Genomic DNA, 13,996 nt, shown 5'->3' with positions numbered 1-13,996 from the left:
GAAATCTTCAAATTTAAGAATATTTAACATACAATTATGCAGGCTATCTATCACATCCATGTGAATGATCAGGTTTAAAATAGAAATGTAATGTAGAAAATAGGGCTGTAACAGACATGGAAAAACACATTATAAATGTGTGAAATCCCAAAAGGAAAAGGAATGCTGACGACAGCATACTGTACCTATTATTTATTTAATATTCATTAGTACCTAAGTTTCCCATAACTGTTGACCTGTGTATGTAGTAACACACAGGTCATATGTACACTTTTTCAGCAATGCAATGCATTTCAAGTCACTGCACTCCTTATTTACGAAACAACACGAAAGAGTCGGAAAAAGTTGGAAAACAGGTTGAAAATATGACACATAAAAATACCAGGTTCACTGGAGTGACTGAAAAAATAAGAATACAGTAATAAAACACTGCTGTAATTAAATTAAATTATCATCCACCATGCATATTACGAAGAAAAGCATCCATGAGAGCATATGCCAACAAATAACTATAATTCAGTCACAGTGCAAAAATTATTTAATCACCCTGCAAACAGCTGCAAGACTTCCAACAGACAGGACATTACTTAAAAGATGGGAGAAGATGCTGCTTAATGTTATGTAAAGAAGAGACATATGAGAGCTGGAAGATAATCAACAGACATAACTCACCTTTGATTGGAGGATAAGGGCTGTCTGGTTCATTTCATTTTGAAATACTTTTAACTTCACATCAACCATGTCAGTGTCTCCATCTTTGTCCCTTGTAAGTCTGAACTGATGAGAGACTCTACTGGCAGTCTGGAAGTCAGCAGAAGGATGGGCTGGGTTTCACCAGTCTTATCCACCAGATAGAAGCTGGGCTCCGGAAGGGATACCCAGAGGAAGTGGTTGAGGCAGTTATTAGAGCTACCAACCTAGGCCTGAATCTCCGTGGATATCTGGAAAGCAAGACAGATATAACCTTACAAAAGCTTCGTCGGATCCTGCGGTCACATTATCAAGAAAAGAGAGCCACAGAGCAGTACCACGAGCTGAGCAGCCTCACACAAGCACCCAAAGAGATGCCGCATGAATTCCTTGTAAGGGCCCTAAGTATTCGGCAGCGGGTTTTATTCGCCTCGAAAAATAGTGAGACCAACCAGCGATACGAGGAGCCGCTAGTGCAGGCCATGTTTCTACATGCAGTCTCGACTGGCCTGACAAGTGAGTCGATTTGGGCGGACCTGAAGCCTTCCCTAGAGAATCCATCCATCTCTGATGAGCTCCTCTTGGAGAAACTAAACAAGAGCGCCAGTAGTGAGACGGAGCGGTTGAAGAAACAGACCAAAACAAAATCATACCAGGCAGCTCATGCTATCGAGGCAACCTCAAAAAAGGTAACAAAAAGCTAATCACAGCCTACCCCTCTTGAGGAATCCCTAAATGGTTTAAGGGTGGACATTGAGGGTCTGAAAGAGCTAAAAATACAGGTAGCCCAAATTCAGGAATCCTTGAGCAGAGAGGGGCCGGCTAATTATAAAGGGAAAAGGGGCTGTCCTTAGTGTAGATAAGAAATTGTGGGTGATCGGTGTAACCACTGCTTCCGATGTGGAAGTGGTGAGCACTATGCCAGAGGGTGTCGACAAAGGCCACCGGGAAACGAGAAAGGGTCACCTCATAGGGACGAGGGGGGACCCCAACAGTAGAAAAGTCATTTGGTGATAAACATAAGAGTCCCAAGCAATCTCCCACTGCACCACCCCACCTGTCCCTTAAAAAGTTTGAAAAAGTAATAGGATTGGTTGGTACGAGGTGTATTGTGAGGGCCTCCCTTAATGGTTTACCAATGGATGTGTTGTGGGACACGGGTTAACAGGTGTCGATAATCCAAAAGGATTGGATTCAGGAGAATATGCCAGGGGTCATAGTCAGACCCGTGGAAGAGCTCCTGGATGGTCTTTACCTGGACCTTACCACCACAAACGGGATAGAGGTACCATACGATGGGTGGGTTGCAGTAAGTCTTACAGTGGACACATGGTGAAATAGAGGTACCCATGTTGGTCTACTCAGGGGATATGGATAACTCACTCGTGGGCTACAACGTTATCGCCCACCTACTGAATGGCACAGGGGGTTCGGAGTTGAGTGAAAATGATCTTCACTCTGCATTCCCTTGGAAAGGGAAAAGTACCCTAACAGCAATGGTTAGGGTTGTAAAAGAGAACGATAGTGTTTTCCTGCCGGGTGTCAGATCGCCCCCTCGTAATCAGATATTAGGAAGTGGCCAGACCCATTTCATTGAATGTAGAGTATATGTGGGAGAGGTCAAGGGGCCTATTGACTGTCTATTTGAGCCTAATCAAATGTCCTTGCCAGAAGGGTTGAACGTACAAGCAACCACTGTGCGGATGACAAGGGGGCCAGTAGTCCATGTTAATGTACCAGTGCTTAATAACACTAACCATGATCTTCTTCTTTCAAAGCGGACTTCCCTCGGGACATTGGAACAAGTGACTTCAGTACTTCCATTACCCTGAATACTCTGCGAGACTAGTGTAGACCAAACTGCAACAGCAAACTCTACATATGTAAATTGTGATATAGAGACTGACAGAACTAGACCACCTGACGAAAGACAGGACCGTGACTGGTGCCCTCCAGTTGACCTATCTGACCTGACTCCTGACCAGAGATAAATTGCAACTAAAATGTTGTTAGAAGAATCATCAGCATTCTCCAGGGATGATATGGATACTGGTGACTGCCCAGATTTGCAGATGAAAATCCAGCTGAAGGATGAAACACCTGTTCAGAAGGGATACATCAGCATTCCCCAACCACTCTACAAGGAGGTCAAAGAATACTTAGAGGATCTCATCAGACGTGGTTGGGTGAGTAAGTCTAAATCTAATTATTCCTCCCCGGTAGTGTGTGTGCGAAAGCATGATGGCTCACTTCGTCTGTGCGTTGATTTTAGAGCACTCAACGAGAAAAGAGTGGATGATCGACAACCAATCCCCAAAATCCAAGATCTGCTAGATGGCCTGAAAGGGAACACATGGTTCAGTACTCTAGATCAGGGTAAAGCGTTAGTGTTCGACCGATTGTATGACAATCGGTTTTACCCATTACCGATTATTTCCTGTGACAATCGGCCGATTGCCGATTACCGATTATTTCAAAATTTTCGTGGAACTTGCCTAATGTATGATTTAGTGTTATGCATGATTACCAACTTCCAAGAACACTGTAATACATACATAGGGCGATGTACGATTATAACGAGGAGTCGCAATATTGCAATCCCGCCACAACACAGTACTGTACAGACTACAGAAGGGGGAAAATAGTAGCCATTAGCTACGAAATGAAAAGCAAACAAGTTAGGGACAGGTTTTACAACTGCTATTAAAACCATTATCAGTGTTGCAACTCCAACGTAAATAAAGTAAAAATTATATCGCACGTAAATAAAACATTCGTTATTTCGTTAGCTGATATCGAAATATATAATCTGATATGAAAAAAAAATGTGTAGGCCTAAGCAGGGTTGTCACCAGACCATTTTTAGAGCCGGGTAATTTGTGACAGTGATCCGCGTCCTGGGGGAGGGGTATAAAATTTCAAACCCTGATGGTGCCTACATGCAAATTGGTGGCATTTAGAAAGGGTTTTGATCCTCAAAATACTCCTGAGATACCTTTGTTTTTTCATGTGGATCACTGAATTTTCCTGGGATTTTTTTTGGTATTTTTTGTATTTAGAGCCCCTCATCACTCACCCCAGTGTTAATGTTCCATATGCACATTGTTCTCATTTAGTCAGTGGAGTAGGAAGGTACTTTTGAGTGGGGGGGGGGGGCTGAAGACTGATGGCCGGCCTGGGGAGGGGTCTAAGGGAAGGGGGTTTCCCCCTCCCCTTTGGAATTTTTTGCATTTCCAGGTGGCCTCAGATGCAATTTGGTTCAATAAAGCACACTTCAACACCCACTCCATTTTGTAAACTTAATTTTGTATTTTCACCTGGCCTTAGATGCAATTTGGTGCTCCAAATGAGATTTTTTTCTCATTTGGAAATGAAAAAGGGGTTTTCTGACTTGCGAACCGGGGGGGGGGGGCGGAATGATACTTCCGCCCCTCCACATTTTTCACTGGGGGGGGGGGGCTGGCGCCCCCAGCCCCCCGGTTCCTACGCCCTTGCATTTAGTATGCATGACCATTAGATCCCAAAAAAAGGAATTCACATTTTACCTGTACGCGGGAAATCATTGGTACAGCAGACTGTCGTCTGATGATTTGCATGCTACAGTACTGTACAACATTCTTAAAATGTGCGTGAAACACTTGTTCTTAGTTAAACTTGGCAAATCGCCAAGAAACGATTGGCAGTGGAACGTATCTACATAGCTAAACAGCGAACAGTATCCAATGCACCGAGTCTTGTCTCGACATGTTTTTCGAACAGTACTCAGTGCAACGTTTCCTAACCAAATGTGCCTAAAGTCCACACAAAACGCGAGGCCTAATGTTACTCCTAAAAATGATATGTTACCCCGAAAGGATAAGGCACGAAGTTTCCTTCTTGCTTTTTTATTACTTCTGGTAACCAGAACATATCGGGGAATAAAATAAACATGTATAAAAAGGTTTTGCCCTTCAACACGAAACTATTCTCGTTTAAAACTTTCTTTCAGTCAAAGTTCGTAAACTTCGTACTCGTAGTCCTACTCTGGATGTTTACAATAAACAATTGTGATGCATATAACGTGTGTTGGTTACAAGCGATCGGTTTACGCTACCTCCACGCTATGAATAGCGTTGTATCGATCGGTTCACTCCCATTGTGTCGGTGGTGAATAGCGAGCGAGGGGAATTTGCGTTCCTTTATTTGGAGTGCGGGGAAAGTACCGGTAGCGTTCCTTTATTTGGAGCGGGGTTAATTACAGTTAAGCTGCGTTTTGCACTGAATCGCGCTAATCTTTACCAAGTTACTTATTGGCGGTACAGTTGTAGGCTAATTTGTGCCGGGCGGTAAGGCTGAAATTGACCTTGAGTACCGGGCGGAAATTTTGAGAGCTGGGTAGCACCGCCCGGCGCCGCCTGGCGTGGTGACAACCCTGGGCCTAAGAGTAAGTTGGCCTGACGTTTCGTTCCTAGCAGGATCGAAATGTAACGCCACATTATTTGTAACATATTCTTACACAGGCTCTTTAGTGGATTAGCAGTTTGCTAACAGTTTTATTTTATTATGAAAAATAAAACATTCCCGAACGTTTGCTTCAAGTTTTCAATGATTACCATCTGCGCGGTAAAGCTTCCGATCGAACGAACGTTGTTTCAAACGATCATACACAGTAAGTCAATGGCGCTTCTCCATTGACTTAACTACGTGTGGGAGAAATCACACACTAAAGTCCCATTGACTTTGTCGCGGCGTGTCACTGGAAATCAGACTTGCTTTTAGTCGGTTGGGGTAAGGAGTTTAGTTACTGTTAGCACGTATGGGGCATATGAAAAAAGTTCATCGGGTTTTTCGTAAAAATATGCGTAAGAATGTTTGCCTAATCACAAAATACTGTTTTGCAGTAGAACTTCTGAGGAATGTCGCCAAACGTGTTTATGGATATTTAGGTGTATTTGGAGCCTTGATTTCATCATTTTATGCCATTTGTAAAATCTTGGGCGCATTTTCAAACTTAACAGTTCTGAAGCTCAACCGTTCTTCAGCCAGACTAGCCTAATGTACGTAGTTCTCACAATGAACAAAGCCTAATGTTATTGTTTTCACTTTCCAGTTTTCACCTACGGTGAAACGGGCAAAGTGGTTCAAAAGTATACTTATTTGGTGATTATATTTAGTATAGACAATTTTTCTTTCTTATCAATCGTTTAACATGATGACAGGTGGTTTTGTTAGATGCAACAAGCGAAGTAAAAAAATACGTCGTTCCCCTAAGCTTATCGCGGGTATACTGTGTGATGTTACGCGGGTATACTGCATGATGTTAACTGCCAAAACTGGATAGTGTATCGAACAGCATTTGTACAAACTCGCACGAGGGACTTACGATACCGTTACACGGTAGGTTAGCGCACCTTCCCCGGCTATGAATAGCATCGAATCGAATGATCAAAATTTTTTCTCCCGGTGTGGTTGTGGTGTATCAAAAGCGCGGAAAATACAATCCTTTATGTGGAACGTAATAATCGGTTCCAACTAATCGGTAGCGCAATGGATTTTGCCGATGCCGATTATTTACCGATTGTCTGATAATCGGCCCGATGCCGATTGTCTAACCGATTATCGGTCGAACACTATAAAGCGTACCATCAATGGTATATGTCTCCAGAAAGTCAGCATCTCACCTCGTTTATTACTCCCTGGGGATTACATGAGTGGCAAAGAATCCCCTTTGGGCTGAAAAATGCCCCAGCAGAGTTTCAACAGTACTTGGAAGGATGCTTGCACGATCTTAACAACGAGATATGTGTGGTCTACCTTGATGATATCCTCGTTTACTGTTCTACGTTTAGCAACCATGTGGAACGCCTTCGGAGAGTTTTACAAAGATTACAAAAGTATGGCATTAAGCTGAAACCCAAGAAGTGTGAGTTGTTCAAGAGAAAGGTAAGGTACCTAGGGAGGTTTGTAACTGGCAAAGGGTACAGAATGGACCCTGCTGACAAAGAACCAGTCCTGTCATTGAAGAACAAGACACCAACAACCGTTGGAGAACTTCGAAAGGTTTTGGGCTTCATTGGATATTACAGGAACCATATCCAGAACTTCTCCATCATAGCGAAACCGCTGTACGGGTTGCTAGGAAGTCAACAGAAAAAAGTCAAGACGAAGGTTAAACAGGAGTCGAGATCTGGTAAGGGGAATACTCGTGATTCTAAAGAAAAGACAGTGTGGACCTCCGAACACCATGCGATTTTGTGTGACTTTGTTGTTCGCCTGACAGTTCACCCTGTTATGGCCTATCCAGATTTTTCTCAACCATATGTCCTTCACACTGATGCTTCTGGTGACGGTCTTGGTGCAGTCTTGTACCAATATTTGGAGGGGAAATTGAGAGTCATAGCATTTGCTTCACGCACGTTAACGCCCCCAGAACAGAATTATCACTCCAGTAAGTTGGAATTCCTTGCTCTTAAATGGGCGGTGACAGAACGTTTCCGTGACTACCTTCAGTATGCAAATCATTTTGTGGTATTCACTGACAACAATCCCCTGACATATGTTATGACTACTGCCCGTCTGAATGCCACAGGCCAGAGGTGGGTATCAGAGTTGGCTAGTTTTCGATTTGAAATCAGAAACCGTCCTGGCAAGGAAAACGTAGATGCAGATGTGTTATCAAGAATGCCGATACCTGACATGTTGGAAGACTATATCAACGAATTCACAGAGAAGATCCCGAGTACTGCAATAACAGCCACAGCTGAATACGTCCAAGGTACATGTTGCGGAGAAGTGGCATGCATCGATGTGACAACAGTGAACAGCAACAGTTGCGACCTACTAGGAACATCGCCCACATCTACAATCTCGCCTATCGACCCACTGGAGCTTAAAGCAGCCCAAGAGAATGACTTGGTTCTTGGAAGAGTTATGCAAATGAAGAAAACTGGAAGGAGACCATCTCCACAGGAGCGGAAAAATGAGACTAAGAACGTACAGGTTCTGCTGAACCAGTGGAGCAAACTAGAGTTTGATGATAAGGGACTACTTCGTAGATGCACCGTCAATAGAAAACAGCTACTTCTCCCGACCAAGTATAAGGACACGGTATTGAAGGGGCTCCACAACGACATGGGTCATATTTGTGTAGAAAGAACCCTTGACATAATGCGACAACGGTTCTATTGGGCATACATGGCAAAAGAGGTGGAAATGTACATCACCAAGCAGTGTCATTGTGTAGTTCAGAAGAAACCTACTCGAAATATTAGAGCACCTTTAATACCAATACACACGACAGAACCTTTCGAGATGGTATCAATAGACTACTGACACCTGGAAAAGCGTGGGTACGAATATATCCTTGTGGTAGTTGACCATTTCACTAGGTTCGCACAAGCTTACCCTACCAAAAACAAATCGGTGCATGCTGCAGCAGAACGGTTGTTTAATGATTTCTTCCTGAGATTTGGCTTTCCGAAGAGACTTCACCATGACCATGGGAGGGAGTTTGAAAACCAACTCTTCACAAAACTCCAGGAATACTGTGGTATTGAGCATTGCAGAACAACCCCATATCATCCCCAGGGAAATGGTCAGGTTGAGAGAATGAACCGGACTATACTCAACATGTTGCGAACGCTGTCAGACCAGCAGAAACTGAACTGGAAGGAATATTTGCCGAGGTGCATGCATGCTTACAACTGTTCAAAGAATGATGCTACTGGATTCTCGCCATTTTTCCTGATGTTCGGGCGTTCACCACGACTCCCTGTTGATATTTTGTTTGGTTAAGGAAGTGAGAGCGAGGACATCGACGACAGAACATTCGCAGATAAATGGCGTTGTCAAATGCAGGAAGCGTATAGTATTGCCAATAGGCACACCGAAAAGGCTTCAACTGCTGCGAAGGAAAGGTATGGCAGAAAGACTCACTACACCCAACTAAGCCCTGGTGACCGAGTTCTTGTGAAGAACCTTGTCCGACAAGCAGGCCCTGATAAGCTTCGATCTTACTGGGAAGACACCGTCTATAGGGTTGTAAAACAGATCAATCCTGACATACCCGTGTTTGAAGTGATTACAGATAATGCTAAGAAGCAGAAACGTGTTCTGCATCGCAACTTGTTATTAGCATGCGATGCACTGCCTCTAGATGAGACACAGATGATCCATGGGAAGCCCCCCCCCCCCCACGCCAGCAAAAGAAAAGACGAACTGCAACCCAGGCAGGTGGTGATGTAGATGGGTCAGATGGGAGCGATGACGAGTGGCACACGTATATCACCCGACAGCGTTCATCTGCTCGGACCTCAGCTCCAGCGGAGCAATGTGTTAGTGATGGTGCTCCTGACCAGCCACAGAATGTACCGACTCAGACACCAGTGGTTGTGGATGTTTCACAGAGTCCAATAGATCAGACACCCCAAATCCGAGAGCAGCCGACACGCCCAGTTGAACCACCTGTGGAAATACCACAGGAACAGGTACCACAGGAGCGAGTACCAGAGGAACAGGGACGCCCGTCACGAAAAAGAAGGCCACCAGATTTGTTCTGTTTTGTTCAAATCACAGGCCCCTATAATTTTTATTGAGTTACCTTTACAGATAGTGGTACAGCCATTCCGAGGTTAGGGGAAAGTGACCCGTCAGTGGCACATTGATATACCATATGACATTGTGTTGCTGTACTATTCATTTTGCTCTGAGTTTTGTTCCTTTCTACCCCTCAGGTATGTTGGTTTTACTTTATTGTACTTATTACTCTTATCTTTAATAGTTTAAGGATATAACTGATGTATTCTTATCAGTATTCATGGTAGCATTCAATAGAAATGTCAAGACATTGAAGTGCACCTTTTATAGTAGTTGTATATGTTCTTAATATAGCCTTAAGCTGTATGTAACCTGTATGGTACATTGTTATTTGATATGGTGAAGCCACTGCAGCTAGGCCCAGGAACGAGGTGGTTCCATGGTGTCAAATTACTTAGCATGTATAACCTGTACAGCATAGACTAATTAGATGGGTTGTTCTATTGGAAGAGGGGTTGATTAAAGTAGCTACACAGAAGACTGCATAGGGTAGACCCCCTACAGAGATCTGGGTGCACAGGATTGGTGGAACTGTTTAGGTTACCATGGCAATCCTATACCAGGTAGAGATATTGTTCTTATTAGCTGTATACTGCCTGTGCAGTGGTAGTGTGTGGGTACAACTATATTGAAACCTTTGTTTTAATAATAAGTCGTAAGCTAGCTCCCTAGTTCTTGCAGGGAAATGTTGCTAGTCTAGGGGTGCACAGAGGATTAAGATGTTAGAATAAATATTAACACTTCTGTGTGCAGCTGTGTGGGTCATGTCAGTTAGTTTGGTGGATATGTTTGTTGGTCTATGCGTGAGGTGTGTTATCTGTAGATTGATTAGGTTTATCTGTTTATCAATAAATTCATGATGTTGCACTGAGGTTGATATGATATTGCAGAGAGCTGTAAAGGACAATTATGTTCTAGATTAAAGGGTTGTAAATAAACATTGATATACCATATGACATTGTGTTGCTGTACTATTCATTTTGCTCTGAGTTTTGTTCCTTTCTACCCCACAGGTGGCCTATATATTGGCTCATACCTAGGTCACCCGAATTCCCGGGGTAACACATTTGTAGAATCACTTCTTTCCGACGACCAGAATATTCTGACTGGATATCAGACATATCCGCCAAAGTCATCTGCGAGATGCAAGATATGGAAATAGCACGAATATAAATGTGTAGGGTTATGTCCAGTTTTTACTTATAGAATGACCTCTGAAGTAGATTGAAAGTTTCAAAGAAGTGTTTTTAAATTAGATCATACAGAAATGTAATCCGATTGCCTGGTTATTGGAAGGTGGAAATCAAAGTTTAAATCCTCCCACAACACAAAGACTCGTATTAGTGTTATTTATTTAAGGAAACTGCAGTATGGATAACTGTTATTTTAATAGTAATCTATTATCTCATATTCAATGACAATTGTAAGGAAACTTGTGAAACTTTTGAGAGAAGCCTGTTTTCCGACATTCGGCAAATGGCTGTACACTATACTATATTGCAATCCATTATGCAGTTTATTGACAACATTAATACTAACATGAATCAGGATATTTTAATGCTTGATGTTCAATACATATTATAATTGCAGAGATCATATGAGAGTGAAAGAGTCTGTATAATGGACAAATATTGTTAAATATATTAAATGATCTCACTTACCAGGCATTACAAGTACTTCTACAAAGTCACTGAATATTGTTTGGCTCTGCTCATCACTCTATAGCAGTGCCTTCAACTATGGACAAATAAATTGTAAAATTTAGATAAGAATTTTGAACTATAAATATTGCCATTTATTTCTTGCTTGTATTTCAAATTCATGACCAATGTTTACAATTTGAGATTTCTCTTTAAAATTTGATGTCTTTAAAATGTCTGTTGAGTTTTTAATGTAGCCTGATAAGGTAGCAACTAGTTCATCTTTTGCTGAATGATTTGAACAAAGAAACTGATTCTTCAATTGAATGAACATGATAAGTTCACTCACTGTACTGTTATATCATTGAAGTTTACTATGATTAACATTATACATATACTCTTCAAATCTTTGTTACCACAAAATGGTTTGCAATTTTATAAGCTGACCAACATTTACAGCAAATTCTTGATAGCTTTGCTTTCTAATAAAGGGATGTCCCTATAGAAAGTTACTATTTATAGGAAGTAGCTTGTGAGACTCCCCTTAAAGACGGACACACCAATGTATCAATAGTGAGATCAAATGAATATTCATATATCTCATACTTCTATGCAAAATAGCTTTTACATTTACGTTAACTCCATTGCAGAATAAGAAGGTTTTTCACAAGTAAAAGTTAATTGCTCCTTCTACAGGCTAATATCCTTTTCCATAGTATATTTGGCTATGGAATGCACAACTGTATTGTGTAAAAACAAACCAAGAAATACATCATCTCTCTTACTAATCTCATGTTTGTTGTCTTTGACTTACCTGAAGTTTTACCACATTGATCCGTATTAAGAAGATAATCGGACAGGTCCTTTCGCTTAGCTGCTTTTAGAGCGTCTCTCAGTGTTTTGTTTGTTGCTTTCATCCCAAGTTTCCGTTTCCATAGTAGTAACATGTGGTACACCACTTCTTTTTGTCCTTCTCTTCTGTTATCTGCCACTATGTTGTAAAGCTCTGTCTCATCAAGCTTCAGATTTCTTCCCACATCCCGCCATTCTTTGGAAAATTTTCCTGACAGGTCCTGGATAATAACCAAAAACAAGATGTTTCATTGTTCTGATGCTATCTCATGATGCTTATTTAAACCTCAGTGGACGGTCAAAAACTAGAACACTTATGAGACAGGTTCTCATGTCATAAACTTTTAATGAAAGTAAGTTGTGTACTAGACAGTAAAAGGGCTAATGTAATTGTTTCATTTTGCCACACCAATTCATTAATATGCTTGACAAAAGCTATCATTATCCATGGAAACAGCAGCACTTTTGTGTGAAAAGTGTGACTTTGACACAAACAGAGACATAATAGACACAGCATTGCTGCACGTTTGTCCCACAGGAGTTTCCTGGAAAAGGAGTGGAAAACTCAGAGGAAGGGTTGACACAGGAATGCAGAAAATAGTGCAGAATCTCAATACTACCGATGTGCTTGTAGTTTTATACTTTGATGTTTTTTGGAGTATCATTTATGAAAGTTATTTTAAAGGTTTTTTAGGTGGAAGTTATTCAATGCATTTGGTTGACAGACGTTTTCCACACAGAGCATATATTGCATAATTGAATACAAATATCCCATATTCATGTAGATAACGCCATTCTATCATTAAAGTCAATCCCAACAAACCGAAAATAGTTCCTCGCATAACTGTGAAACATGCTATGATTCCATTATTGTGTTATATGTTACAACAAACTAAAGCAACATTCTTCTTTTCAAGAGTACAATCCAAGCACTCTAGACCGTTGGTAAAATCAAACCTTTAATGCCAGGTACGGAATGCATCAGTCATTTACAAGCTACCAATACCACTGTCACATTAGCACAGTCTGTTACATTATTGTTCAGTTAAGAAGGTCAGTGGGTCCTGCGGCACTACACATGGTAATTTATATTATGTCAGATGCACAACGTCCTTCTTTACACCTTTAATACTATGCTAAGATCAGCAAACATGTAAGGAAGGTACTACAAGACTGTGGTTAACATTTAGGTTTACAATTATATGCGTGTTTCAGACACAAAAATAAGGTAAAATACCTCAAAATTGGTCTCTGAAATCATTTTAGTTACAAAAATAAATAGCTTTTTTTAACAATTTCATGTACTACCTACTGATAAACTTTCAAAAGAATTTTCCAATCTGGCAGCAAAACCAAAAAAGTAACATCAAATCCCATCTACCATTTGCATAATGATTTCATTTCAACAATTTAATAACATAAGCACATAAACACTTACTTACAATACAAATATAAAAGATAACAAACATTTATGCTGCCATATTAATATTGTTAATATGCTTCGCCTACTTATTAATATACATGATATTACTTCTTAAAACGATAGGAAGCATATAGGGCTTTAATTTATGTACACTTTCTGATATTGTGTGGGATGTGTATAGAAGTTATATGTGTACAACATGCAACCTTAATTTAGCAAATATAACTTTCAGTAATGTCTTAATGTCGGCCTCAAATCACGTAGTGACAGAAAGCAATTTATCAGTCACAATTGTTTTAATTAAACAACCAGTCTGTATCAGTGAGAAATGGCAGACTTAGAGAGATATTGGTCAAAAGTCATTAATCATACTTGGAAGTTCTCACTCACTAATACTTACCTGCAAAGTTTCATTTGTTACTTCTTCGCTATCTTTAGTCATTGCTTTTGCTCCTGCTGGGTTCCCTTCAGCTTCTCCTCTAATTGCTTGATGAGATGGCAAATAAGGATTCTGTGAGAAACAAATGGAAAAGGAGTTAAGAAGAAGAAAGCTTATATGATTCGTAGCTAGGACAAATGTTTAGCTGGTTGATGGAACAGTATTTTTGTATAGTATGTCACTGAGTATGTAGTCATTATGCATTGTAAAGGAATTTTCCAGCATAATTTTGTATTACTGTGTAGAAAACCACTTTAATTCCTACATGTCATTATTGTAATATCTCTCTCATATCAAAGTCAACCTAACTACTTTGGACCAGACTTGTAGTGAATTCATACTCACACTCATATTCTAGCAAAGATATGTGCACTCATA

General features: G+C 40.8%; 2 protein-coding genes across 4 annotated transcripts in view; both read right to left on the bottom strand.

The window, feature by feature from the left end:
* The window catches only part of LOC139959744 (uncharacterized), a 178,470-nt gene that overhangs the window by 85,472 nt on the left and 79,002 nt on the right, over positions 1–13,996 (bottom strand). The gene's annotated exons all lie outside the window — the stretch shown is intronic.
* LOC139960606 (uncharacterized) overlaps positions 1–13,996 on the bottom strand; it is a 31,897-nt gene that overhangs the window by 2,255 nt on the left and 15,646 nt on the right. Inside the window, exons 7-10 of one of the 3 annotated variants that reach the window (XM_071959085.1) lie at positions 13,580–13,690; positions 11,719–11,977; positions 10,926–11,001; positions 9,734–10,400 (exon numbers count right to left, since the gene is read on the bottom strand). In XM_071959085.1, coding sequence (XP_071815186.1) covers positions 10,979–11,001; positions 11,719–11,977; positions 13,580–13,690 — 393 coding nt within the window. In that variant the 3' untranslated portion in view covers positions 9,734–10,400; positions 10,926–10,978. Of the gene's footprint in view, positions 1–9,733; positions 10,401–10,925; positions 11,002–11,718; positions 11,978–13,579; positions 13,691–13,996 lie in introns of those variants that run through there. The other 2 variants (XM_071959084.1, XM_071959086.1) reach the window with 2 other exon arrangements.

This window comes from Apostichopus japonicus, chromosome 19, assembly GCF_037975245.1.
Source record: "Apostichopus japonicus isolate 1M-3 chromosome 19, ASM3797524v1, whole genome shotgun sequence".
NCBI lineage: Eukaryota > Metazoa > Echinodermata > Holothuroidea > Aspidochirotida > Stichopodidae > Apostichopus > Apostichopus japonicus.
This window is presented reverse-complemented; position numbering and strand designations above follow the sequence as displayed.